This window comes from Nanorana parkeri, unplaced genomic scaffold (assembly GCF_000935625.1).
Source record: "Nanorana parkeri isolate BGI_ZX_2015 unplaced genomic scaffold, ASM93562v1 scaffold216, whole genome shotgun sequence".
In the NCBI taxonomy this organism is placed as follows: domain Eukaryota; kingdom Metazoa; phylum Chordata; class Amphibia; order Anura; family Dicroglossidae; genus Nanorana; species Nanorana parkeri.
This window is the reverse complement of record NW_017306484.1, coordinates 668,271-693,391: the sequence shown is the minus strand read 5'-3', so window position 1 is coordinate 693,391 and position 25,121 is coordinate 668,271. Positions and strand designations below refer to the sequence as shown.

The following is a 25,121-nucleotide window of genomic DNA, read 5'->3' as shown; positions in this document are numbered from 1 at the left end:
CCATTCGAATGCATTAAACCCGAAAAACACATCTGATTGGCCAGAAAAGTCACATGTCCGCTTTAATTTCGTTTTTGAACGAAATTAGGGCGGGATCCGAAATTCGGAAACGAAAATTCGGATTGGGATGCATTCGGATGCATTGAGATCGGAAATTCGGATGCGTCAGAATGTCGGAATTTCAGAAAATTTGTACAAATTTTGATTCGGAACAAAACGAAACGCACATGTCTGTATGAAAAAATTAATACGCCAAAAATGATTGGTTAAATCCACAAGTGCTTTATTTCAACACTACTTTTCCTTTATACCGACTTTTCAAAATAACAAAGACAAAAGCTGAGAGGTCAGATGAAAGTTTAGTGTAGTATAAACCTTTTGGAAGTTAAATACTACATTTTTGTAGAACTCTGTACATCAGAACAAAAAGAGGGACAATTGAGGAGGAAAGAGGGACAGAGGGATTTGGGAGAGTTGGGAGCTATGTTAATTTTGTGCAGACAAAATGCACTTACCTAATTGGTGGCTCAGGATCAGGTGGTGCGGGTAGTTGTAGCAAAGAAAGGTTGGCTGGGTACGATAGTCCCATATTGCTTTTAAACCATTAGATCATTATATGCCGCTGGACCAAGGAAGCCATATAAGCACCTGACCACCATTAGGGCTACAAGAAACAACATGCATTGGTTCTTTTTGTTCCTTCTCTTTAGGTTTGATTTTAATTAACGGGGACCAGATAAGGTAATGCAGGCAACGTAATGGGAAAGTGTAACACTCCCACGTGTTTATTACCTTTTACAAAGATCACAGTACTCCCCTTGACAAAGCTTTCATCTGCTTTTCTCTTCACAAGGACATAGCCATCTTTGTTCAGTCATTATCCAGGGTCACCATCTACTTCCTGGACTAAAATGTTGACTTAGAAATGACACGATCCTATAAATCCTTCTGCCTGTGTAGTTCTTGGCTATATCTGTCACAGATTAGCCCTTCTTGCAGCCTCTCACCTTGCTTTAAAAGAGAACTATAGGGTAACCTTTTTATCTCATAGTTCTCTTAAGGGTCATGGGGGGACATATACTAACCTCCTCCCGTGACTCCAAGCTCAGTATATAGCGAGCTATTGCTCACTATATACTGAGAGCGCCGCAGCCAGGACGGATCCACCGAGCTGCGTGAGTGACAGCGGGCTCTGCCTATCTAGAGGCAGAGCCAGCTGTGCCTGTCCCCTCCCCCATCCGTTTCTCCAGTCAGGACTGGAGTATCAGAGCGGGGAGGGGGGGAATCCCTCACGGCTCTGTGCAGGGAGATGATCGGAAAGTGAGCGAGCAACGGTATGTGTTCACTCACTTCCCGATCTACTGAGCCGACCTGTGACAGTTTCATTGTCACAGGTCGGCTCACACCGTTAGGTTGAGTGAAAATCACTCACCTCGTAGTTCTTCTTTAAGTTACAGTGTGGGTGATTATGAGGGGAGAGGAGGCTTCCTCCTTCCCGCAGGAGACTGATGACATCATCTGAGCCTAGGCACAGTCAAGTGACTGAAGCTCAGGAACTGTTTCAATAGATACAAGGTACAGTCTTTTTAAAATGTATATTGTTGCTCTACAGTGTGACATGTGGCATGTCCACTAAAAAAAAATATGTGTATCACAATGTGAAAGATCTGAAATGTTTGTACTTTTTGAAAGCTCTACGGTGTGAGGTTGATATTTTACTTCAAACCCCCCAACAGCTATGCTGAATACAACCTGACTCCGTATCTCTTCAAGCTACCCTGTTTCCCCTTAAATAAGACCTACCCCGAAAATAAGACCTAGTACTATTTTTGGGAATTGCTAAAATATAAGACCTACCCCGAAAATAAGACCTAGTGTGATTTTTTGAGCCAAAAAAAATATAAGACAGTGTCTTATTTTCGGGAAAACACGGTAGTGCTGAAAATGCAATTCTGCTTATAAAGCAGAGAGAGAAATGACATCAACATACATCTTAAGCATAGAAAGCCTTTTGATATCTCCTTATATTTAGAAAGGAGCGTGACAGCTGATATGCGGAACCCATGCCTGCGCTTTAATCTTCTGCTGGAAGAAGCAGAAGGGGTGTTTTGTCGGGTTCCTAGAAGGCTAAAAAAGACTCCACTGCTTGCAAGCACTCTTCCTGATTCCCAAAGTGTTTGATTCTAATACGTCTTGCTTTGTTCCCGCAGGTTCTTGCATTTGCTGTTGCACGAGATTTCGACTGCATCCCAGGATTTCAACAGAAGATATTTTACATAGAGCAACCGTTGGAGTTTCTGGAAGACCAACTCATCTTAAATGGTAGGAACTGGTTTCATCTTTTGTGGTGCTCCATGCAAGGGGGCACGCAACCTTTCTCAAGCTGTAGCCAGAATATTTATGTGCAGCTTTATGGAACTTACTGTATGTGCTTTTTTATTTATTTTTTTATCCATATGGGTTTAGGATAATTGCAAGTAAATAAATAAATAAATCATACTTGAAGTGGTGGTCATACCAAGACAGTTTTGTTTGGTTTTGGGGAGGAGCTTTAGAGTGTTTGGCAAGTGGTTTTTACTGCTGTCTCTGTTCTCCTCATTTCCTGTCCCGCTGGTGGGACTTCAGTCAGTTCTAATGGTTGATGTATGCCTTCTTCCCACCGGCAAGATTAAGTCCTTGTTTGATTAAATCACATGGCAACAGCAGCTCCTCCCCTCACATCCTGGTCAGCTCTGTATCCTCTCCAAACAGCTACATGGTCAAATCCTCCCTCCTATCCACATTTCCACTTCCAGTTAAATCAACAAAATTTGATCTAAAAATTTGGCTATACCTACACAAATACAGACTGGTGTCACCAGGAAAGTAAATGAGGGGTAAACTCAGACAGCAGTAAAGTTTCTAACCCTTCTCTACTCCATACAAAACAAAAAAAGTGGTGTCTTAAGATCAGCTTTAACAACAAGAAGAGATTGGTGGCCCCAAACAATATTGGCAATTGCCAATATACTGTCATTGGTAGCGTATTTTTACTATAGCCTAACTTTTTTTTTTACCCGAGCTTTGGGAAACTACTCTGATCATAATAGAGTTTTTCAGTGCTGATGACTCTTCTAGCTTTATTATAAGCACAATGTGGCCTGTCTTTAAAGGGGCTTGTGGTCAAAAGAACCCACACCTAGCTACCAGTTATGGGTCAGCTGGTCATAATGCCTCTGTTTTTTGTGGTGAGATCAGAAAATGAGTGCAGGTAGGTGGCGGTGTCTACTGTTTTTTTTTTTAATACATCTTTAGATTTAGAGTAGAGAAGGGTTAGTACCTCTGTCATGACTGCTGGGGAGATTTTCCCTCTCTAATTGTCTTGGTGGCCATTTCTACCTAGATAGAAAGTGATGGAAGCTCCAAAATCTTATGGTTGTCAACAGACCAAAAGGTTCTAGGGACAACTAAGAGGGGATTGTCCCCCTTTTTAGGAGATATGTTCTCTCCTCAGTATAGGATTTGATGGAAAGTCTAGTGGGACATAGACAGCAATAAAGACCTGAAAAGGGTTTTAATCTAGAGGGGATTGTCTCCATACTTTGGAGATATGTTCTTTCCTAGGATGTGATGGAAAATCTAGTGGGACATAGACCTGAAAAGGGTTTTAATCTAACTAACAAACTATTTTTGGCTATGGATTTATTTTAGAAAATATAGAAGTTTTTTTTTTGGCTACATGTGATAAGATGATGTAAGAGATGATGAAAATCTGATTTATTGTATATGAGACAGAGATAACTTGTACTGTGTTTTTAAGCTGGTGGAAAAAGTTTATTTAGAAAACACTAGGGCCAGCTCAAACGGATCTAATACATACCTAATGCTGGAGCTCTGTGTAGGCGACTCTTGCTCCACACCAAACCTTTCAAACCAAGTCTTTATGGAGCTGGCTTTGTACACAGGGTTACAGTCGTGCTTGAACAGAAAAGGGCCTTCAACAAACTGGCCCCACAAGGTTGGAAGTGCACTCTTGTCTAAAATGTATTTGTATGCTGTAGCACCACCAGTGCCTTTAAGTGGAAATACTTAAACTCTATCTTTTTTTGCCATATAGATAGGTGTGATGGCCAGGTGTCCACAGACTTTTGGCAAAATAGTTTCCCCTTATAACAATCTCTATGGCAAGAGATGTTCATGGGATTGAAGACTGGAGTGGGTTCTGTAGGGTTATGGCTTACTATGGCTTACTTATAGGGTTAAAACCCAGTGGGGGGTTGCAATGGCCCCATAATTCTTGGGGGCTTGGTTTAAGATAGATAGATAGATAGATAGATAGATAGATAGATAGATAGATAGATAGATAGAAGCATTATTGTTTGATAAGGTAACATATTCTTCAATAGTTCTAGAATTTCGCCAACTTTTTATTGTTGAGAAACACTTTGTTTTCTTCTTCGGTTGAAATTAAGATTTTAGGAACATTTTACCTTGAACAGAATAACTTTGAGAAGTAAAGCCTCCAATCAAGATATGTCTGATTCCAGAGTCACTCTTAAAAATCATGAATTTAGCCCCCTAATGACTATTCAGATGAAGAGCTGACATTTGTTGCCTTTTTATTTTGATGCACAGAATAATGGTATTCACTGTTTTGAATGATAACATACTTTGAGCAATTCTAACCAAGATTACCTTGGAAAAGAGCGATGCTTTTGTGTGATTATAGCCATTTTAATGCAATGCTGTTGACGATTTTCAGTCAAAGTTAGACTTTTGTTTACTGTGTATTAAAGATTACAATACCATACAAAGAGCACAACCAGAGTTTTGAGGTTTTTAAGTTACAATAACAGCAAAGTGAATTTCAATAATTTAGGAAATGGGTGCAGAGGAATAGGATGCTTATGCTCTCAGTTTAAGGAAGTTTGTATCTGCATCAATAGAATGAGGAGCTATTTGTGTAGGTGGTATGAGGAGCTCCAGGGGTGGTATTTCTGTAGATAGTATGGGGTGAACCAGGAATGGCATTTGTATTTGTATATGTAGTATGGGGAGCTCCAGTGATGGTATTGATATATTTCTGTAGATAGTATGGGGTGCTCCAGGAATGGCATTTGTATTTGTATATGTAGTATGGGGAGCTCCAGTGATGGTATTGATATATTTCTGTAGATAGTATGGGAGCTTCAGGGTTGTTATTTGTTTAGGAAGAATGGAGAGCTTCAGGAATGATAATTGTATAGTTATTTTGGGGAGCTCCAAAGTTTGCCATATGTGTAGACATTATGGGGAGCACAAGGACTGGTATTTGTGTATGTAGTATGGGAAACTCCAGAAGTGGTATTTATGTAGGTAATATGGAGAACTCTAGGGGTCGTTTGTGTATAAGTGATATGCGGTGCTTCGGGACTGGCATTTGTTTAGGTAGTATGAGGAGCTCCAGAGGTGGTATTTGTGTAGGTATTATGGGGTGCTCCAGAAATGACATTTGTATAGGTAGTATGGGGAGCTCCAGTGATGGTATTGGTATAGGACAGGTGGTATAGGAGCTTCAGGGTTGTTAGTTGTTTAGGAAGAGTGGGGAGCTTCAGGAGTGATAATTGTGTTGTTATTTTGGGGAAGTCCAAAGTTTGCCATATGTGTAGACATTATGGGGAGCACAACGACTGGTATTTGTGTATGTAGTAAGGGAAACTCCAGAAGTGGTATTTATGTAGGTAATATGGAGAACTCTAGGGGTCGTTTGTGTATAAGTGATATGGGGTGCTTCGGGAATGGCATTTGTTTAGGTAGTATGAGGAGCTCAAGAGGTGGTATTTGTATAGGTAGTATGAGGAGCTCCAGAGGTGGTATTTGTGTAGGTAGTATGGGGAGCTCCAGTGATGGTATTGGTATAGGTGGTATGGGAGCTTCAGGGTTATTATTTGTTTAGGAAGAATGGGGAGGTTCAGGAGTTATAATTGTGTAGTTATTTTGGGGAGCTCCAGAGTTTGCCATATGTGTATACATTATGGGGAGCACAAGGACTGGTATTTGTGTATGTAGTATGGGAAACTCCAGAAATGGTATTTGTGTAGGTAATATGGAGAGCTCTAGGGGTGGTGTTTGTATAGGTTGTATGGGGTGCTTCAGGAATAGCATTTGTGTAGGTAGTATGGGGAGCTCCAGGAGTGGTAATTGTGCAGGTAGTATGGGGAAGATCCAGGCATGCTCTTGAAGACTGTTATGCAACAGGACAGATATTTAATGGCACCTTATGTTTTCTACTCCTCTTTGCAAGGGTCACTTATACTGTATATATTTACAGTATCTATAAATATGCCTTAGTGCCCATTCACACTGAGCGTTTAATCGCGTGATTTCTGCTGCAATATCGTGCATATTTGCCGTGCGATATCGCGAGAAGTCGCCGTCCAATGATTTTCAATGGAGCTGTTCTATTCTACAGCTCCATGTCGCCTGTCGCTCATCGCTGTTGCGCGCCGCTTCTGCAGGACCCCTTTTTCTCTCTGCGCAATTTTTCTCTTTTTGCATGCAGCCCGACAGTGAAGGTCGCACGATCGTCGCCCAAACAGTCGCGCTATCCCGGTCGAGGTGAGTGTCGCTCAGTGTGAATGGGGCCTTACGGTTTACCTTAAACTGTGTATGTTCACTGCGATCTGAGAAAGAGTTAAACAATCACATGATTTTAGTATGCTTGAATTTCACAGACATTTAACACATATGAATGAAGGTACCAAGCCTACACGTTAATAAAAACGTCTGCTGTGGGTCCAGGGGGGAAATTGCTAATTTATTCACTCTTTTAAACATATGAATAAAGATTTGTCCTATTTGCTGAGAAATGTACAATTCGTATGTCACAAAGTCCCTGGATTTGAATCTGATTCTATCATCACTATACAACACTACTATTACTGAATATATAAGGAATTAATATGGTTGGCCATGTATAACTATTTATAACTATTCACAAAATAATAAGGTTTTTTGAAAGTATTAACATTTGCCATAAAGATGGTTTACATTGAGATATTTACCGTCCCATATTTATCTTACAAAAACGTTTAAAAAAAAAAGCCCATCATTTGCCATTAGGAAATTGTAACATTCTGAAAAATGACCTTCCATATAAACAACATTTTTTTTGTTTATCTAGTAAAGGGAAACTATAAGTGTTTAGGGTTTGAACGCTTTCAAAGCAGCGTTTTATATCTTCTTTTTTTTAACTAATTTATAAACTATTTATCTTACATTAAACAAAATACGGGGGTGACACTGTGGGTTTTCTAAAAGGATACTACAGCAAAAGATGTTTCCCTTTAGGCGCACTCTCTAAATGAAACTCTTCTTTGTATAGAGCCTTACAGAACAAGGAGAGAAGGGGTTATAAGAATCTCTATCGAATAATTCAGCTGCTTGTGTTACCAGAGCTCTTTTACTGAGCTCTAAAGATAAGGATTAGTTTTAGATGTGCAGGTAAAATTAGCCCAGTGCACATAAGAGCCCCCAGTTCCTTCTACTGGTTGTAAATGGTAATAGTTTGTATTTTCCTGACTAAAGCAGAAATATATATATATATATATTATACTGTATGCATACAGTAATATATATTGTATTTACACCGATCAGCCATAACATGACCACTGAGAGGTGACGTGAATTACATTGATTGTTTCATTAAAATCAATCCTGGAAAAGTGCTTGGTTAGGTTGGGTGGGGGGTATATTAGGCTGCAAGTGAACATTTTGTCCTAGAAGTTGATGTGTTGGAAGCAGAGAAAATGTACAAGTGTAAGGATTTGAGTGACTCTGACAAAGGCCAAATTGTGATGTCTAGACGACTGTGTCTGAGCAACTCCAAAACTGCAGCTCTTCTTGGATGTTCCCAGTCTGCAAAAGTGGTCCATGGAAGAAAAACCAGTGAACCAGTAACAAGGTCATGGGCGGCCAAGGCTCATTGAGGCACGTGGGGAGCGAAGGTTGACCCATGTAGTCCGATCCAAAAGAAGAGCTACCGGAGCTCAAATTGCTGAAAAAGTGAATGCACGTTCCAATAGAAAGGTGTCTGAACACACAGTGCATCGCAATTTGTTGTGTATGGGGCTCATTATCCATGGACTGGTCAGGGTCCAATCAAGCATCTGTGGCATGTGCTGGAAAAACTAGTCCAATCCATTGAGGTTTCACTTTGCAACATACAGGACTTAAAGGATATGCTGCTGATGGCTTGACAAGGGCCAAATTGTGATGGCTGGACGACTGTGTCAGGGCAACTCCAAAACTGCAGCTCTCCTGGGATGTTTTAAGTCTGCAAAAGTGGTCGCAAGGACAGAAAACCGGTGAAGTGGAGACAGGGTCATGGGCAGCCAAGGCTCATTGATGCATGTGGGGAGCGAAGGTTGACCCATATAGTCTGATGCAATAGAAGAGCTACTGTAAATCAAACTGCTGAAAAAGTGAATGCTGGTTCTGATAGAAAGGTGCCTGAACACAAAGAGCATCACAGTTTGTTGTGTATGGGGCTGCGTAGCCACGGACCGGTCAGAGTCCAGTCGATCAACTGTGAGATGTGCTGGAAAAACAAGACTGATCCATGGAGGCCGCACCTCACAACTTAAGGGACTTAAAGGATCTGCTATTGATGGCTTGGTGCCAGATACCACAGCATACCTTCAGAGGTCTAGCGGGGTCCATGCCTTGATGGATTATATACCACAGCATACCTTCAGAGGTCTAGTGGAGTCAATGCCTTGATGGGTCAGGGCTGTTTTGGCAGCTAAAAGGGTGACCTACTCAATTTTAGGTGAGTCGTCATTATGTTACGGCTGATTGGTATGTATATATAGTATATGATGCTATCTATATATATATATATATTCACGTCATCTCTCTGTGGTCATAATGTTATGGCTGATCGGTGTATACAATTGTTTTTCCCGGAACATATTCTACACCTAATTAACGTAATAAGAAATATTTTTCCGAAACACTATTAAAAATGAACAAATCTCCATTGATTGTTTTCTTGTGAACCTCCATAATACACTTTCGCATTGTTTATTGCCAAAACCACATTTCGATAGATCACGCCGTCAATTCAAGCCGTGTTGTGCGCAGCAAATAGAATAACATTTTTCATAAAACGTGTCCCCTGTTCCTCCCACCGCCGGCGCAATAAACACTCCTCCAACCCGAGCGGGTCTACGGGGGCCTCTATCTCCTTTTTTCCCGTCTTTGCGAAGCAGGAATGTAAAACTTGCGGGACGGGGACTAAATCGTATTGTTAGCCGAGAACACGACTAATGCCTTCCAATAAAAATCCTATCAGCAGCTTTTGCGATATTACCTGGGCTTTACAATTTAATATAAAAATGACTGCCGCTTACCCCACGGGGGAGAACTACAGTGTTAAATCGATGGGCTATCTGCAAAGAAACAACTGGGAGGGTGTAAAATTTCATATATTCAATAGCTTGCCATTTGGATTGAAGATAGAAGGGAAATGTATATTGCTTTCAGGACTGACCCAGAGGGGGAAATGAGTTCTGTACAGAATCCAGATACAATGCTGAGAAGAAATATTTGTGTTTGAAGAGAGAGACAAAAGCGCATTGCAGAACTAATAGCCTGTAGAGATCCATTGGCTTGAAGCTGGATTCTGGGCAGGTATAAAAGACAAAAATGAATGCCGCTCTGTATTCATTAATAGGGAGAACTGAAGCCAAACCTTCTATTTTTTTGCATAGAGTAAGGGAGCCATTAGGGAGAATTTTCCTTTACTTCCTGTCTGATAGCCACAAAGGAAATACCTCCAAAGTTAAGGAAATCCCTAGTGGCCAGAAGGGTCACCACACCTAGTGTTCCCATTGGATGATTTCCCATATATTCCTTTTATGCTGACAACCCTGATATAACGGGCTATATGATACAGGTCAGAATTTCACAGCCTGTGATACATGTTTAAAAGACAAGGGGGCACTCTTTACTCCAGGAAGAAAAGAGGTTTCAAATAGAACTGAAGCCAAATCTTTTTTTTTTTTTTGTATACAGTAAAATAGAGTTTCTGCCATCTGTGTCCCATCGGGGAGATTTCTCTTCACTTCCTGTCCAATAGCCACAACAGGAAATGAGAGGAAATCCCTCCAAAGAGAGGAAATCCCTGGCGGTCAGCAGAACTAGTGTCCTCATTGGAAGATTTCCCATCTATTCCTGTACTTGTGACAACTCAAAATTTGGGATTTTCTTTCACTTTCAGTGATAACAGTCACCAAGACAGATAGACAGGATGAATCACCCTAAGTGATTTTCACTCAACCTCATAGTTCTAGCCGACCTGTGACAATGAGACTGTCACAGGTCGGCTCATTAAATCGTGAAGTGAGCGAACACATACCGGTATTCGCTCACTTCTCGATCCTGTCACGGCTCTCTGCCGTGACAGGGGAGGGGCTGGATTCCCCCCCTCCCCGCTCCGATCCGCCAGCGCTGACTGGAGGAACGGACGGGGAGGGGGCGGGTACAGCTGGCTCTGCCTCTAAATAGGCAGAGCCAGCTGTCACTCACGCAGCTGGGCGGATCCAGACATAATTGTCGGGATCTGCTTCAGCTGCGGCGTCTCAGTATACCGCGAGCTACAGCTCGCGGTATACTGAGCCTAGGGGGAAAAGCCCTAACCCCATAGTTCTCCTTTAATCGATCTGCAACGTATATTACGATCGGCTCACCGGCACCATGCAGACATACGCAATCGACAAAATTCCACTACAGCCGTTCGACTTGCCAGAGTCTAAATCGATCGAGAGCTCACTAAACCGATCAAATGAAGTGTCTTTGTTTTATAATTCTCATTTCATTAATAAATGATCCTATCGATATGTACAGTATATGTGGCCACCTTGAGCCTTTATCCTTTCACTACAAACACAGAGGTCGTTACAACATGAAACTTCAATATTTTATGATTTTTTTTTTTAAATTAGGTCTATATTTTTATTATCATGTGTCTTTTTATTATCGGTCTGTCTATCTTTTTTATTATCATGTGTCTATCTTTTTATTATCATGCGCAATGATGGGCTGATTTACATAATCATGTGACTTTGTAATTAGCAGTATTCATGTCTTAAGTAGGTAGAATGGATGTATTATTCTGATTTATGATTTTACATCATGAGTATAATATGATGCAGCATTTTTTTTAATTATCGGGTATTTCTTTTACACCAGAATATTTTGTTTCCTGAAACGTGACAACACTCTATATGAACAATCCAATTATTTTCAATAGTGTCAATTCATACCTGAGTGTTGGGTCGCTTGTAGCTTGAAAAAGTATGCAAGCTTCTTTTTGGAAAGAATTGTCCATTTATGGCCCCATAAACGTCAATAGGAGCACCTGACAAAACATGTGTTAAACTGGCCATACACCTATAGATTATCTGCAGATTCTCTATGGTCAGATGGAAAAAGTGCAACAGATTCCTCCATCTACGCTAAACTGTGTGGATGGAGGAATCTCCCACTGGGCCAAGATTCAGTATCTTGCTAGTCGACCCCACTGGCACTCAAAATACCTGAACAATGCCTACATCTAGGGATGCACCGATACTAGTATCGGTATTGGTGCAGATACCGAGTATTTGGGCAAGTACTCATACTCACTATTTTAGACTGCCATCACCAGAATGTTTTTCCCTGTTGGAAACAAGGATGTCCCTACACTTTTCACTGCCTGAGGCCAGGGGGGTTGTGAATAGTGGTGCATGATACCAATGGGAAGCGGTGTAGGCGGGAGGGGGGCTGGTGCTGGCGGTGCATGTTACCCAGGGAAAGTGTGTGGTTGCCGGTGCATGTTAAAAGGGGGGGCTGGCAGTGCAATGGGTTGGGTGCATGTGCTAACAGAGTGATGAGCAACCTGGGACTCTTTGGCCAGAAAGGGGGCGGCGGGCACCCCCATGTGACCCAATAAGATGCCGCCGAAGCAATCACCTCAGACTGCCTCAATAAAGGGAAGGCCCTGATTGGAATATTTTCTCCTTACCTCTTGCTCCCATGACAACCATAAAATGTAGGATTTGTGCTTACTTTCTGTCTCAGTAATAATAGTCAACAGGACAAATAAAGTGAGCAAATCTACCCAACGGGGGGCATAGACAACAAGACATACACATTTTTGGCCCTGGAGGAAACTGCATGCAGCGCCCCATTGCTGTGTGCAGTTTTGTTTTAAAAATGGATCATTCCATCTTCTAGGAGATTAAAAAAGGAATACAATTGTTGGCAGCCTGGTATAAAACACAGGTTTAATATTTACATGCACAGAAGGTTAATATGTTTTCCTCGGTGAGCGCGGCCTTTAACAAATGTGTATTTTCAGCCTATGGGTACTAATGGTCTTATTCGAATTTCAAGGAAAACAAGCTCACCGCCACCCATGCTAATAACGCCTTTATGTATCATTTATAGAATGTGCCATTAGGCGGGTGGAACATCGTCAGACATCTGTGTCCTTTATGTGTTTATCTCTTATTTCCTTCCATACCGTGGCAGCTTCTGTCATGTAACAATGTTACTTTTTATAGGGCAGATGAACAGTCTGTCCAGGCAAAACGTTGATATTCTTATTTGCATATCGTCGGATAAAGGTTATGACCCCTTTGGGTTTTTCCTGCTTTCTTTGGATGTTAGAGCAGCGGTACCCAATCTGGGGTAACCCCACTGGTGGGTGCCAGGACATTTGGGGCAAAAAGTATATCCAGCCATTTGTATTGCTATTTGGATAGAGTGGGGAAGTGTAATGATCCAAGTTGGGTTTTTTCCTGCTATCTTTGGGTCTGTTAGAGCAGTGCTTATTAGTCTAGGGTAACTTAATTGGTACACTCTAGGACATTTAGGGTACACAAAAATATCCATTATTGCCACTGCACTCTGTCAGGCCTTTTCATGGTGCGGATGGCCTGCTTTCTCAGGGCACCCAATTGCTTGTATTTCCTGTGCAGAACATCTTTACTTTATCCAACACCCCCCCACCTTTCCTATCACTCGGTACCCCATCAGCTCATCCAACCATCCACTTACCCTCTACTGCCCCTGCTGTTTTGCACCCATTTTCTCCTATTTCCCTGTATCTTCTTCCATCCACTAACCCTCCACCCCCTGCTGTCCTGCACCAATTTTCTCTTATTACCCTGTATCCTCCACCCATTTACCCTCTGCCCCCCTGATGTCCAGCACCTTCTTCTTTTATCACCCTCACTCATCCTGCATCCACTTACCCTCCACCCCTCTTCCATCATGCACCATTCTCTATTATCACCCTGTTTCCTCCCTCATGCACTTACCCTCCACCCCCTGATGTCTGGCACCCTTTTTCTCTTATTACTCTGTATCCACCTTCATGCACTGATCCTCAACCCTCTTCCCTGTCCTGCACCCTTTTGTTTTATCACCTCGTATCCTTCTCCATCCACTTACCCTCCAAAGGCTCTCCTGTACCCCCTTTTCTCTTCACACTCTCCAGCCCATCTTGTTGCGTATTGTGTAAATACGCAGAAATACGTTGCCCGGACGCATCTCTGTTCCATTCTGTTGTCGCGCATATATACGCTACGCAAATATACGGCTCTATACACGGCTGTGTGTATGGAGCCATTTATTTGCATAGGTTGCATATGGTACAATACGCACGTACGCGCATATACGCGCGCATACGTGCGGCAGTGTGAATGAGGCCTTAGATTTACCAGACAGGAAGTGAGGGAAAACCTGCAATAGTGATACAAACGGCAATATAAAGCTTACAGGGGTTCCATCTTCTCCTTCCCTGCAAACAATTTTTTGTGTGTATTGCTGTTGGAAATTTGCCTCACTTCCTGTTTAGTAAAATTCACTTCCAGTCTGGTAAAAGTGATGTTAGCAGGAAGGAAGTGAGGGGATATCACAGGAAAAACCAGACAAGAGTTGCTCAGCAGATGCTCATTTCGAATTTCCAGTTTACTGCACCAGAAACGCATCTGTTGGGTTAACTGGTTAGTAAGTCTCTAGGAACTGTATTACTGTCAGTCTCCTTTAAAAAACAACTCCATCAAAAATGTTGCAGTATTTCCTTACCACCACTAGATGTCCTTAGTCTTTCAGGTTGAATGATGGCCAGCATAGTTCAACCCACTTCATTTGAACCTAGGCTGTCATGGACACGCCCCCAGTCTGTGACTGGACAGTGCAGGAGAAGCAGTGCAGAAGTAAGCCCATTTCTGTATCATTCTGCACTCTCCTCCTATCATCATTCTTACTGCAACTGATTAGCTCCTTGTGCTGCTTCTCCCTCTCTCAGTCAGAGCTTTGCTATAAAGGGACTGCAAGTAAGTGATATCAAGTCAAATGTAGGTACTTATACTGCTTGCATTTCCAAAATGGCATTGAAGGATTTATTAATTATTTCTGAGCTGCATTGATTGTGTGTCTTTTATATCTGCCCAGACCTCAGCTTTAAGGTGCTTCTCTAGCCAAATTATTCAAAAACCAATTTGTCTCTCTGGTGTCCCCGGACTGACCCTTAGCATCAGCCAGACATCGCCGCGACTCGAGCCTTCCACCTTAAGTGGCAACAACGCAAAGCGTCGGAGCGCGTGCACCCCACGCGGAGGAGCCATTCCGACACATTAATCTTCTTTATTCTAAACATGATTTTGTGGCTTTTCGGGGGATTTTTAATTGACTATAAATCAAGCAGCGCACGTGAAAAATGAAGGCAATTAACAAAAAAGCATTCTGGCCCGGAATCCTGCATACCAGAGTGGAAAGTGGCCAAGCCGTGATTTAAATGTCACAATGAAGGGTGCTGCGACCCTCACTGAAAGGCTTTAATTCACTAATTAATGACTGACCCATTGTTCCGAGAGCTGATGGATTATAGGTTACATCAGAATACGCAATATCTTCATGGCTCCGGCGGCTGCGCGTTCAGCATTGTTGCACTCCGGGCAATCCTATCAAACCCTGGAATGCTTCGGGGTCACCATATATGTTTTAATCTTTGTACAGTCTACTCTAGATTTACCAAAACAATGTAATATGAGGACCAACCTAATCTTTCCAATCAGTTTGTATCCAATCAGGCCGCTCATTGCGCTACATTAGACACGTGCGATGCGTTTCTTTCCGGCTCAAAATTCGGACGCATCCGAACGTCCAAATCCCAAAGTATTCAAATGTGTCCAAATCCGAATTTCAGTTTCCGAATTTCGGATCTCGTCCGAATTTCGTTCAATATCTAAGCTGTATCGGACATGTGACTTATCTGGCCAATCAGATGTGTTTTTTCAGTTTAATGCATCCAAACGGGTCTGAACACGAATGTTTGTTACGGCAACATGGGAGCCATATACAGTATATACATATAATACTAAAGCTGAGGATCCCAGACCCGAATGGCATTCGGGATCCGAATTTCCCAATTGCATTCGGAAGCTCCTGAATGCCATTCAGCTCTGGGAGCCATATACATATATTACTTCAGCTGAGGCTCCAGACCCGAATGGCATTCAGGATCCGAATTTCCAAATTGCATTCGGGAGCTCCCGGATGCCATTCGGGTCTGGGAGTCTCAGCTTTAGTAATATATGTATATGGCTCCCAGAGCTGAATGGCATTCAGGAGCTCCCGAATGCAATTGGGAAATTCCGATCCCAAATGCCATTCGGGTCTAGGAGATTCAGCTTTAGTATTAATATCTGTATATGGTTTTCTGTGGTAGTCGCAATGAATATTCGTTCGTAAACTCATCCGAAACTAACAAAAAATTTGGATTCCGTCCGAATCTGAAACTTTGAACCGAATTGAATTTTGGACCCAAAACCTGTAAAAACAAAACATCCGAACCGTACCGAATCAAATTTTTCCACAGCTTACATGTCTATTACAGACCAGTAATTTGTTGCTGGGTAGCTTGGTGGGAAAATGATGATGTTAGAACAGTGTCCTTTAAGACAAACCTGTCCATGTCAAATGCTTTGCTGTAGAGAACAAAAACAAACAAGATGCTGCTTTATTATTCCATTCACCTACTTATGAATTTTATATAAGAAATCTTAGTCTAGGCACTTTTGTACTGCTTGAAAATGATATAAGCTGCACTCTATAGGCCCTTCCGGTCCACCAGTAGTCTGATAATACTAAGTGAGTTCTTTATAGCCCTTTCCTGGTCAGCAGTCGTAATACTAAGTGTAAGTGGTATAATAAGTAATAATGGGGAGTATAATACTAAGAGAGTTCAGGAAGATGTCAGAGGCCAAACTGCTAAAAAATGTACATCCAGCCTCTGAATGTCACCCATCGGGCTTGTTCTTGTTTTCCCGCCATCACTGGCCGGCCTATTGGTCTCGCACGGAGTTTTGGAATAACTCAATCTTTTTAAAAGGCCTGGCAGCATTAATATAAATTGTGCCGACGGTGTCTAAATAACGAGCTAATAATATTTCCAATGCCGTTAATGGGAGAATAATGAGTTCAAAATATTTTAAAGGTAGCCAATTTCATGGGGTTAGATCTTCTCTTCCGTCTAGGCAGAGCTAATGGCGGAAGCGTAACTAAAAACCGCAGGACCCCGTGCAAAATTGAAATGTGGCTTCCTTGTATCTGAAACAGGAAACTTCTGACCATTTAACCCTTGAAGGGCATTTTCGTTTGAATCAGGTGGATGCTGATAACATTTTAATAGGAAGCCTTGAAATGCATTTGAGGAACACAGCCTAGGCAGGTAACACTTTAGTTCTCTATTCAGACATTGCTACAATGAACAAATCCACTCCATTCCATTTTGTTGACGATCTGGTGCTCTGAGAGCCCCTGGTGCTTGACTGTTTTGTAAAGCAGGCGCTTCCCCAGGCACTGCTGTCCCCATGCGGCGCCCGGGATCGGCTCGGCGGGTCTCCCCGCAATGATCGGAGAGAGATTTAGTGGCTTCCAAAGTGGGGTTTGCCTTAAAGAAATGGTTTTGATTTGGAGGGTTTGTGTAATAAACAGTTGTTACAGGGACTGATGTGGAGCAGAGGTTCTCCGTTTACGTCTCCCAACATTCCTGGACCGACGCCAGGTCTATTATGGTTAGCCATCTGACTGACTCCATTGTGTCACATTTGTGGTTGGCTGAAGCCAGCCAGCTGTTTTTCTAATTGGCTAAATCAGCGGACAACTGTTTGGTATCAGTCAGCTTTTCAGAGTGGTTCGAGTCTCCTGCTAACAGTACGGGGCGTTCAAAATATAGACGCATCTCACAGAAGCCGCAGTCGCTGCACCATCTGTGAGGGGATGAGAAGGTCACAATCATTTATAAATATTTCTAGAAAACACATCGTTTGAGTTAAGGCTGAGTTCCAGGTGGATATAAAAGACACAAACGGATGCAGCTCTGTAATCATGAATACATCATCAAATGTATTTTTCCCCCCAAGTACCTGAATTTGACTTGGTATTAGGAGGGGGCCCATTAGGGAGGTTTCGAGGCACATTAAACATAGTAACTTTGTGTGCATGTGAAGATGACACATATCCAGTACTGTAGCATTAAAGATTGGAGGGGTTGTTGTTGACACTGACCCCTGTATGCCTTGTGGTGTTTCCAGTCAAGGATGGATATCAGACACACAGGAGGAGACTTCAAAATCATTATTGCTCATCATAGATCCCTTCTGAGTCACTCCCTGCTCCTCCCATCATGAAAGTGATTGACAGCAACTCCATTTCAACTACCCTCTTGAGCCCTTGCTCTAAGTCCCTACCCCACTGCTCCCACCAAGCCAGTGATTGACAGGAGCTCCATTCCAACTACCCTCCTGAGCCCTTGCTCTAAGTCCCTCCCACACTCCTCCCACCAGGCCAGTGACTGACAGCAGCTCCATTCAAACTACCCTCCTGAGCCCTTGCTCTAAGTCCCTCCCCCACTCCTCCCACCAGGCCAGTGATCAAGTTCGGAGGGAGCGCAGTTGAAAGGCAACATAGCATTTGGATACCGCTAAAGCAAAAAGTACAAGTTTGGTGCAAAAATACTATAGTTCATGAATGAATTCAAGTAGAGCAAGGGGGATTTATGTTGTTCAGTTTCGGTTTTGGGGGGAGGGATGATTTCACTGTAAAAAAATGTTTATTGCAATTTAGAATGTTCACTAACCCTCCAATACAACATATATTGAAGACGTGGCTGGAAAGTCTAATTGAGAAAAGAAAATCTTATGCAGAACTTTCCAAAGACTGTAAAATGAATCGTCATTTAGAATGAAGAAGTCTTCTTTTAAGTGCGGCTTCTAGTTGGCCTGAGGATCGTGCTCCGTAGCTGCGTGCAACAACGGTCCTTCTTTCCTTTCATCCCGCCACCGCTTAAGGTAGAAGAGCGACTCTCTGTATCAAAATCAAACTTCTTGAAAGTCAAAACTAACAAAGGATCCGGCTTTAGACAAAGTACTAGAAAATCACTAGAGTGGAATTTTTATAACAAGGCCTCTTGGGAGTCCTCCATCCAAAAAGGTACCATTGAAGATCAAGGGTACTTGTCTTTGTAAAAGATTTGCATGTCGTTGTCTTTCTGCATTCCCAGCTGGCTGCATACTAAACTCTTTTTTTCCCCTTTTGTTTTTCACCTGTGTTTTTGTCCTTAGGTAAAAATAAAAGATGGTTTTAGAGGTGGAATCGATGAAGTGACTGTTAACGAAATCAGTGTATTTATAGCCAAAACATTTTTTTTAGTTTTGGGTAGAGACTAGAATGGTTAAAACTGCTACAGTTATGTTTATGCACATACGTGTGTTTGTATGTATGTTTTTAGCTGAATGTGTCCCCTTTAAGGAGATTTCACTACATCAGCTGTCTAAAAGCCACAACAAGAAGTGAAAGCAAATCCTCCATAGACAGTTGTTACTGAAACACGTGTCCCATTTCAAAACGCATTGATGGCGTATTTTATCTTCCTGATCAACATCATAAATTGATATAAAATTTCCAACTCCTCCTTAAACCTCACGTGCCTCGGCTCACCTTTCATCAGAAATCCTTGACTAAAGGTGCCCATACACTATACAACCCTTGCAAGACTTTTGTCTTGCGAGTGTTGTAAAGTGATTAAAAAAACGTACACCGGCCCGTTAGCAGTTGTCTCTTGATCATGTTAAAAACCAGCCGAAAATCGTACGATTCTCAGCTAGTTTTCCAAAATGCTCGAAATACAAAAGTCGTGCGACCGTACATTAGAAACGGTTGCACGCCTTCCATACACTGCACGATTCTCGTACGATCCCTGGATTTCCCGCGATTCTCGTATGAGAATCGTGCAGTGCATGGGCACCTTTAGGGTTTCATAGAGGTCCCCTTTATCCCCTTAAGCCCTTTCACCATGTCAACCCCAAATCCTTCCCTGTACTAAATAATACCAATGGGATGGAGCTCAATGGCCATAGCAGCCTTGTATTAAAACCAGTATAAATAACATTTATAAATAACAAACACCAACATATAACCAGACCGTAAAAACTCTCAGGTTTGAGGTTCTTGAAATCACTATGACCATAAAACAAATTTGCATCTGTGGCCACATTTTGTCCCTGATGCCCCCAGCCGCAATACACCACCTCGTGGACGTTATTAATTGACCACAGACACACATTGGTCCCTATCACCCGGTCGTAACCGGTGGACTTCACCACATGGAGGACACCCACTGTGAAGATGGGTTCCACCATTAATTTATCAAAAAGCCCCATCAGACAAAAACACCTGCAAAGATCCAAACCAACAAGCTACTGCCATGACCAGCCAATCCAATCCAAATGTAAAACGACTCCAGGGCGGGTAGGAGGGACGCTCAACTCTCGTCTGCCAATCTCCAACTGGATCTGTGTGACTCCTTCTTGCAGACCTCCCCTTGAAGCCCCTCTTGGACCTTTTTCACCCAATCCAGCAAGTTCTCATCCCCTTCTTGGCTGTCCTACCTTTCTTTAACCCTTCCTGTCCTGGTTCCCCTTCCCACCCTTGTCATGTAGGCCTTTCGCTCATTCCCCTTCGTTTCCTGGTTCTGGGCCTATCTTTTTGAGAAATGTTTACCATAACTCTTCGTTAAAACTAGGCCAACATTTGAAACCTTCAGAGACCATTTCTGCATTTTTAACCCTGAAATTAAGATTTGTTTGAAAGCTTCATCAGTTTGTCCTTCATAAGCCTAAATAACAGATGAGGTTATTAAATATACATAACATTTTAAATCAGATAACCATGTTGAAGGAGTGCTGTTATAAGCTGTAGACTGTGGTGGGGTGGCAGAGGAGACCTCTTACTCAGGGCTTACCTTGGCCTTTGAAGAGGGGTTTACATCTCGTGCATGATGTCTTCTCACATCAAGGAAAAGGAGCATTGCATCTAACAGATGTAAATGACATCCATCTAAATGTATAGGAAGACATTACAGGCATCCAAGGCATGAATATCTTTCTATTTACTGATGTAGCAGACAGAAGTGCTATCTCCCAACACTGCAAATGTCATTACATGCCTCTGAAGCTTTTGCATATTTGTATCCCAGCTGCGTACAAATCATTCATTGTCTGCTTTCAGAACTTCATTTGCACTGCTCTTCAGGGAAATGATGCAGCATTCACTGCCCTGTTTAGAAGGCACTTTTTTTTTAATCCCGTTTTTTGCCCTTCGTCACCCCTTACAATCTTTAAAAATTAGATAAAACAGAAACAGCTTATGTTTAAAGTGGAATTCCAGGCAAACAGCTAAATACACAGGTGAACTATCTTCTCTGCTAAAGGATTTCTAATTCTGTCTCGCTACTTTTGTGATTATTACAACTCTGCAAAGCAGTTCAGTTAAGTGAATGATGCCACTTTCTGAGTTAGTGTTAAAGAATACAGCGGTGTCACCTCACCACTCATATCTCACAACAGTCCAGAACTTTGCAGGACTAAAATCCAAGTGTGCGTTGGTAACAGACTGTGTACAGCTGCTGGGTGGGTGTTGGAGTGCTCAACCCATCTTCAGCTTCTTTGCTGCTCTGTTGGGCCAAGTGATCTCCTACCTGACATGAGCACTATAGCTCAAGCAGAAGGAGGCAGTGAAACAGGACGCAGAGCGTTAATCGGTAAATAACCTAATGAACACTTATGACACCCACCCTGACCTCACCAAGCACCAGTGCTCCCCTCTTACTCCAGAGAGCATCAGTGCCCCCCCAATTCCACAGGGCACCAGTTCCCCCGACCCCTTCCTCTACATAGCCCCAGTCCTCCCCTTTCTTCACATTATAGATTCAGGTACTATTGTTGATTGCATATAAAAATAAGTTAAACCAAAGGAATGCATAACTGAATCAATTGGTGTATTTAGAAGTAGGGGGCAGCTGTTCTCCATATTATCGTTTTTGATGCCATTTTTAGTTTGAAGGCCGGTCATAAAAGGGGAAATAAAATACACTCCAATGACATGCTGGAAGGTTAATTGGCTCCTGTCTAACTTGGCCCTCATATGTATGTATGCATGTAAGATAGGGACCTTCCATTGTAGGCTCTTCCAGGGCAGGGACTGATGTGAATTTGCAACAATGTAAAACGCTGCATTAAAATAAATGAAGAAATTTGGTCCTGCCCCTTTTGACCCTCCTGCCACCCGAGGCATCGAACCACAAGTGACATCAAGGTAAATTCCACCTCACTGAAGAGCCTGTACACATAATTCAGACTGTGTACGCAACAGTTTACTAACAGGGCCTGCTTAGTAAGTGGCTGCCGTCTCTTCTCTAGCAGAAAGATGTCAGACATGGTGGTTTGTACAACAGTACAAAGCCGGGAAAGTTTGTCGCACGTGCTGAGCCGCGTCCGCCATCCAGGCGACGTGACCCGCTTCATTATTACACGCATCGCCTGACGTCGGAGGCATGATGAGATTTCAAGGCCTTTGCACCCGACGCCTTCCAGATACATTTAACACCTTGCAGATTAGCATAATTTTTTCAGATGTATTCACTGGTCGGGCTCAACGAGATACAAACTAATGCCTGCCAGTAAATATTATTCCAGCAGGCTCATGGGGGGAAAGCGTGCAGCTTAACTTAGAGATAGGACAGAATACTAAGCGATTAGAGCTAAACAAGAGCGCCACCGGGTACTGGTTTTATCCAGTAAATATAACCCCTTTTAACATTAGAAATTTTTTTTATAATGCACGCTTAAAGTGACAAAATAAAAGTCTAAACCAGCTCACCTTCCATGTGCTCTTATTGGGGATAGATCCGGGGTGCGCAATCTGTGTGCTCCTCCATGTGGTCAAGTCCAAAACCACAAGTTGATCAGCACAACTGGAATATAAAACAAAATCCTTTATTATAATCCGCCTTTCATTGTTTTAAAAAGTATTATAATAAAGGATTGTGTTTTATATTCCAGCTGTGCTGATCAACTTTGTGTTTGATCAATCATTTTGTGGTTTTGTGCTTAAAGTGAGTCTTTGTTTTTTTTTCCCATGCAGGATAAAGCAACATGTTCACGTAAAGCTGGACCTTTTGAGAAGGAAATGTCTAAATACAAGAATCATGTGTATTCTTTCTTGAATTTGGGGGGTTCATTTATAAAAGTTCTGCTCTAGTTCCACTAGATGGCTCTAGAGCAGAACTTTTATAAATGAACCGCCAAGTGTACACGTCAGCTCCACCTAGCGGCACCAGTGTTGTATGAATGGTATCCCCCCATCGTATAGCCTATTACTATAACTTTTATAAATGAACCGCCTAGTGAGCTTTGTGTATTTCCAGATCTGTGTAGTAATCCACTGTGAAGCCTCTATGCAGGAGTGTCCTGTAATAAAGACCGCTCATTGCAGCTCTCTTTCCTTGTGGAGCGTGATTGGTCTTGTCTCCTCTCCCTTCTGTAGTAAAGACTGGTCACTGCTGCTCTCTCTCCTTGTGCAGGGTGACTGGTCCTGTCTCTACTCCCTCCTGTAGTCTTCTGCAGGCAAACTGTAGTGGGTGGGGCCTGCTGGGGTGCTCCTACAGCTCTGCTCTCTGTATGGGCTATGCACATCACAGTGATGACTACTGCTTGAAAGTGTATATGCCTTGCAAATATAATTCAATTAAATATTATGGGGAGAATTTATCAAAACTGGAGCAGACAAAATCTGGAACAGCTGTACATGGCAACCAATCAGCTTCTCTCTTCAGTTTGTTGAGTTAAGATTTGAAAACGTAAATGATTGGTTGCTATGTACAGCTGTACAAGATTTTGTCTGCTCCAGTTTTGATAAATTCCCCTCAAAGTGTCCGTGAGTTCAGCTTTAGCATCATCCACAATTTGGGATCAACTCTAGCGTGCAGATCTCTGAAGAAAAGTATGCAGGTGCCTTAGTTGCAATGGCAACTTTTTTTTAACCCATAGGTTTATTTATGTATTTATTCATTTTAAATAGCAGCACCATACAGCTTGTTCAGCTTTCCTTCCAACGAAATCACACACATGAGCGGGCGCCGTGACCAAGCAGTCGCTCTTATAAAAAGAGCGCAGCGGAACTACATCTTGCTTATTATAGACCAAAGCGCAGGCTGTAAATAATATTAGCTGCGAGAGATGATGTGACCTCGCAGGCAGGAAACACCACCTCTCCATCTGTGTTCCATTACCGAGAATCTCCGACGAAGATCTTATTATGAAAATGGATGGGAGCAGATTAACCAGGCAGACACCGTCATTTTCCGCCGTGTACCATTCAACCCATAGAGTGGGGATGCGCTTCTAAGATGTTTTTCTTCATATCCATTCTGTCTTGGAGAATAGGAAGGCCGAGCTATTATGCTCCTGCAGCCTTTCCCAGCCAGCAGTAAACAGTCTTTTTTTATTTTTCACTACTCTATTTCTTTTTGCTGTAGCTACAGGAGAGGAAGGTGCGGGTGATTTGTTGCCTGGACTCTGCAGATACGCTCTCAAAATTCTAATTTACTCGTCCGTGGAAAAGGACAGCCGGGGGAAGGAGGGTTCAGGGAGGGTGGAGAGGCTCTCAGGAGGAATGATAACCATTGCAAGCTTGATATTTTGTTATTTCATATTTTAAATGGGAACTGTGGTTTGCCAAGGCAAATTAACGGGTTCACTTTGATGGTTGTTCAACTAGTAGAACATACCCAGCCTTCCTTCTTTGAGCAAAGAAAATACCTGGTAATTCCAGATATGGGAGAGCTGATGACTTGATACCCTTTCCTTCCATGCGTGCAAAGACCAAACAAAAGGGTTGAGTCCAAAATTAATTTAATATATCTACTGGTTCACAACAGGGTAATACAAAGAGCCAGTATGTATTGGGGGACACATAAAAAATCTCCCCTTCCTCAAGGCTCAGGTGTTGGACTTAATGACGACATAATCACCAAAAATAATTCTTGGTTGGAAGTTACTTAGATACCAACAGTCACTGTGTCAGCAAAACGTCCATGTGACAGCACTGGTGTTTGCTGATTGGGCGCTTAGGGGTGGGGAAAGGGTCCTTAGCTTTTAGTAAGATCCAAGTCGAGTAATAGTCCCCATTCACACTCGTGCCTCTGCATTTTCAATAATGTTTTAGCATGTTTTTTTTGCTTGTTTTTCATATGCTTTTGTTTTGGCCAATGAAGGTTAAATAAAGTATAGGTTGCTAGGGTTTGGAGCTTGTTGTCATGTGCTAAAACGCACCAAAATGCACGTTACACACATTTTTTGCCCTCCTGTGAAGTCCATGGGGCTAAAAATGCACTAATACAGCACCAAAAGAAGCACATGTACCCTTCGCAAAACTGTACTATAGCATGTTGCATAGGTGTAAATGGTGACCATAGAGAACACTGTGATTTCCATTGTTGTTCATTGTAGCACAAGTAGACAGGCAACAAATCACACTACCCACTAGTGTGCGCATGGGCTAAGTATCTTTGCTCTCAACAGCTAGACAGAGATGGAGCAGCGAGTTAGCGAACGGCAGGTAAGCATGTGCCACCGGGTAAAGGAAGCATTAAAGTCAACATGTTGCTTTATCCTGCTTGTGTAAAGCACAGGTTCCCTTTAAAGATAATCTATAATCACACACACACACACACACACACACACACACCCACACACACACACACACACACA

At 42.4% G+C, this 25,121-nt stretch overlaps 1 protein-coding gene across 1 annotated transcript in view; it reads left to right on the top strand.

Moving 5' to 3' along the window:
- CDH13 (cadherin 13) overlaps positions 1–25,121 on the top strand; it is a 557,182-nt gene that overhangs the window by 133,130 nt on the left and 398,931 nt on the right. Inside the window, exon 2 of the mRNA XM_018555891.1 lies at positions 2,211–2,322. Coding sequence (XP_018411393.1) covers positions 2,211–2,322 — 112 coding nt within the window. The remainder of the gene's footprint in view (positions 1–2,210; positions 2,323–25,121) is intronic.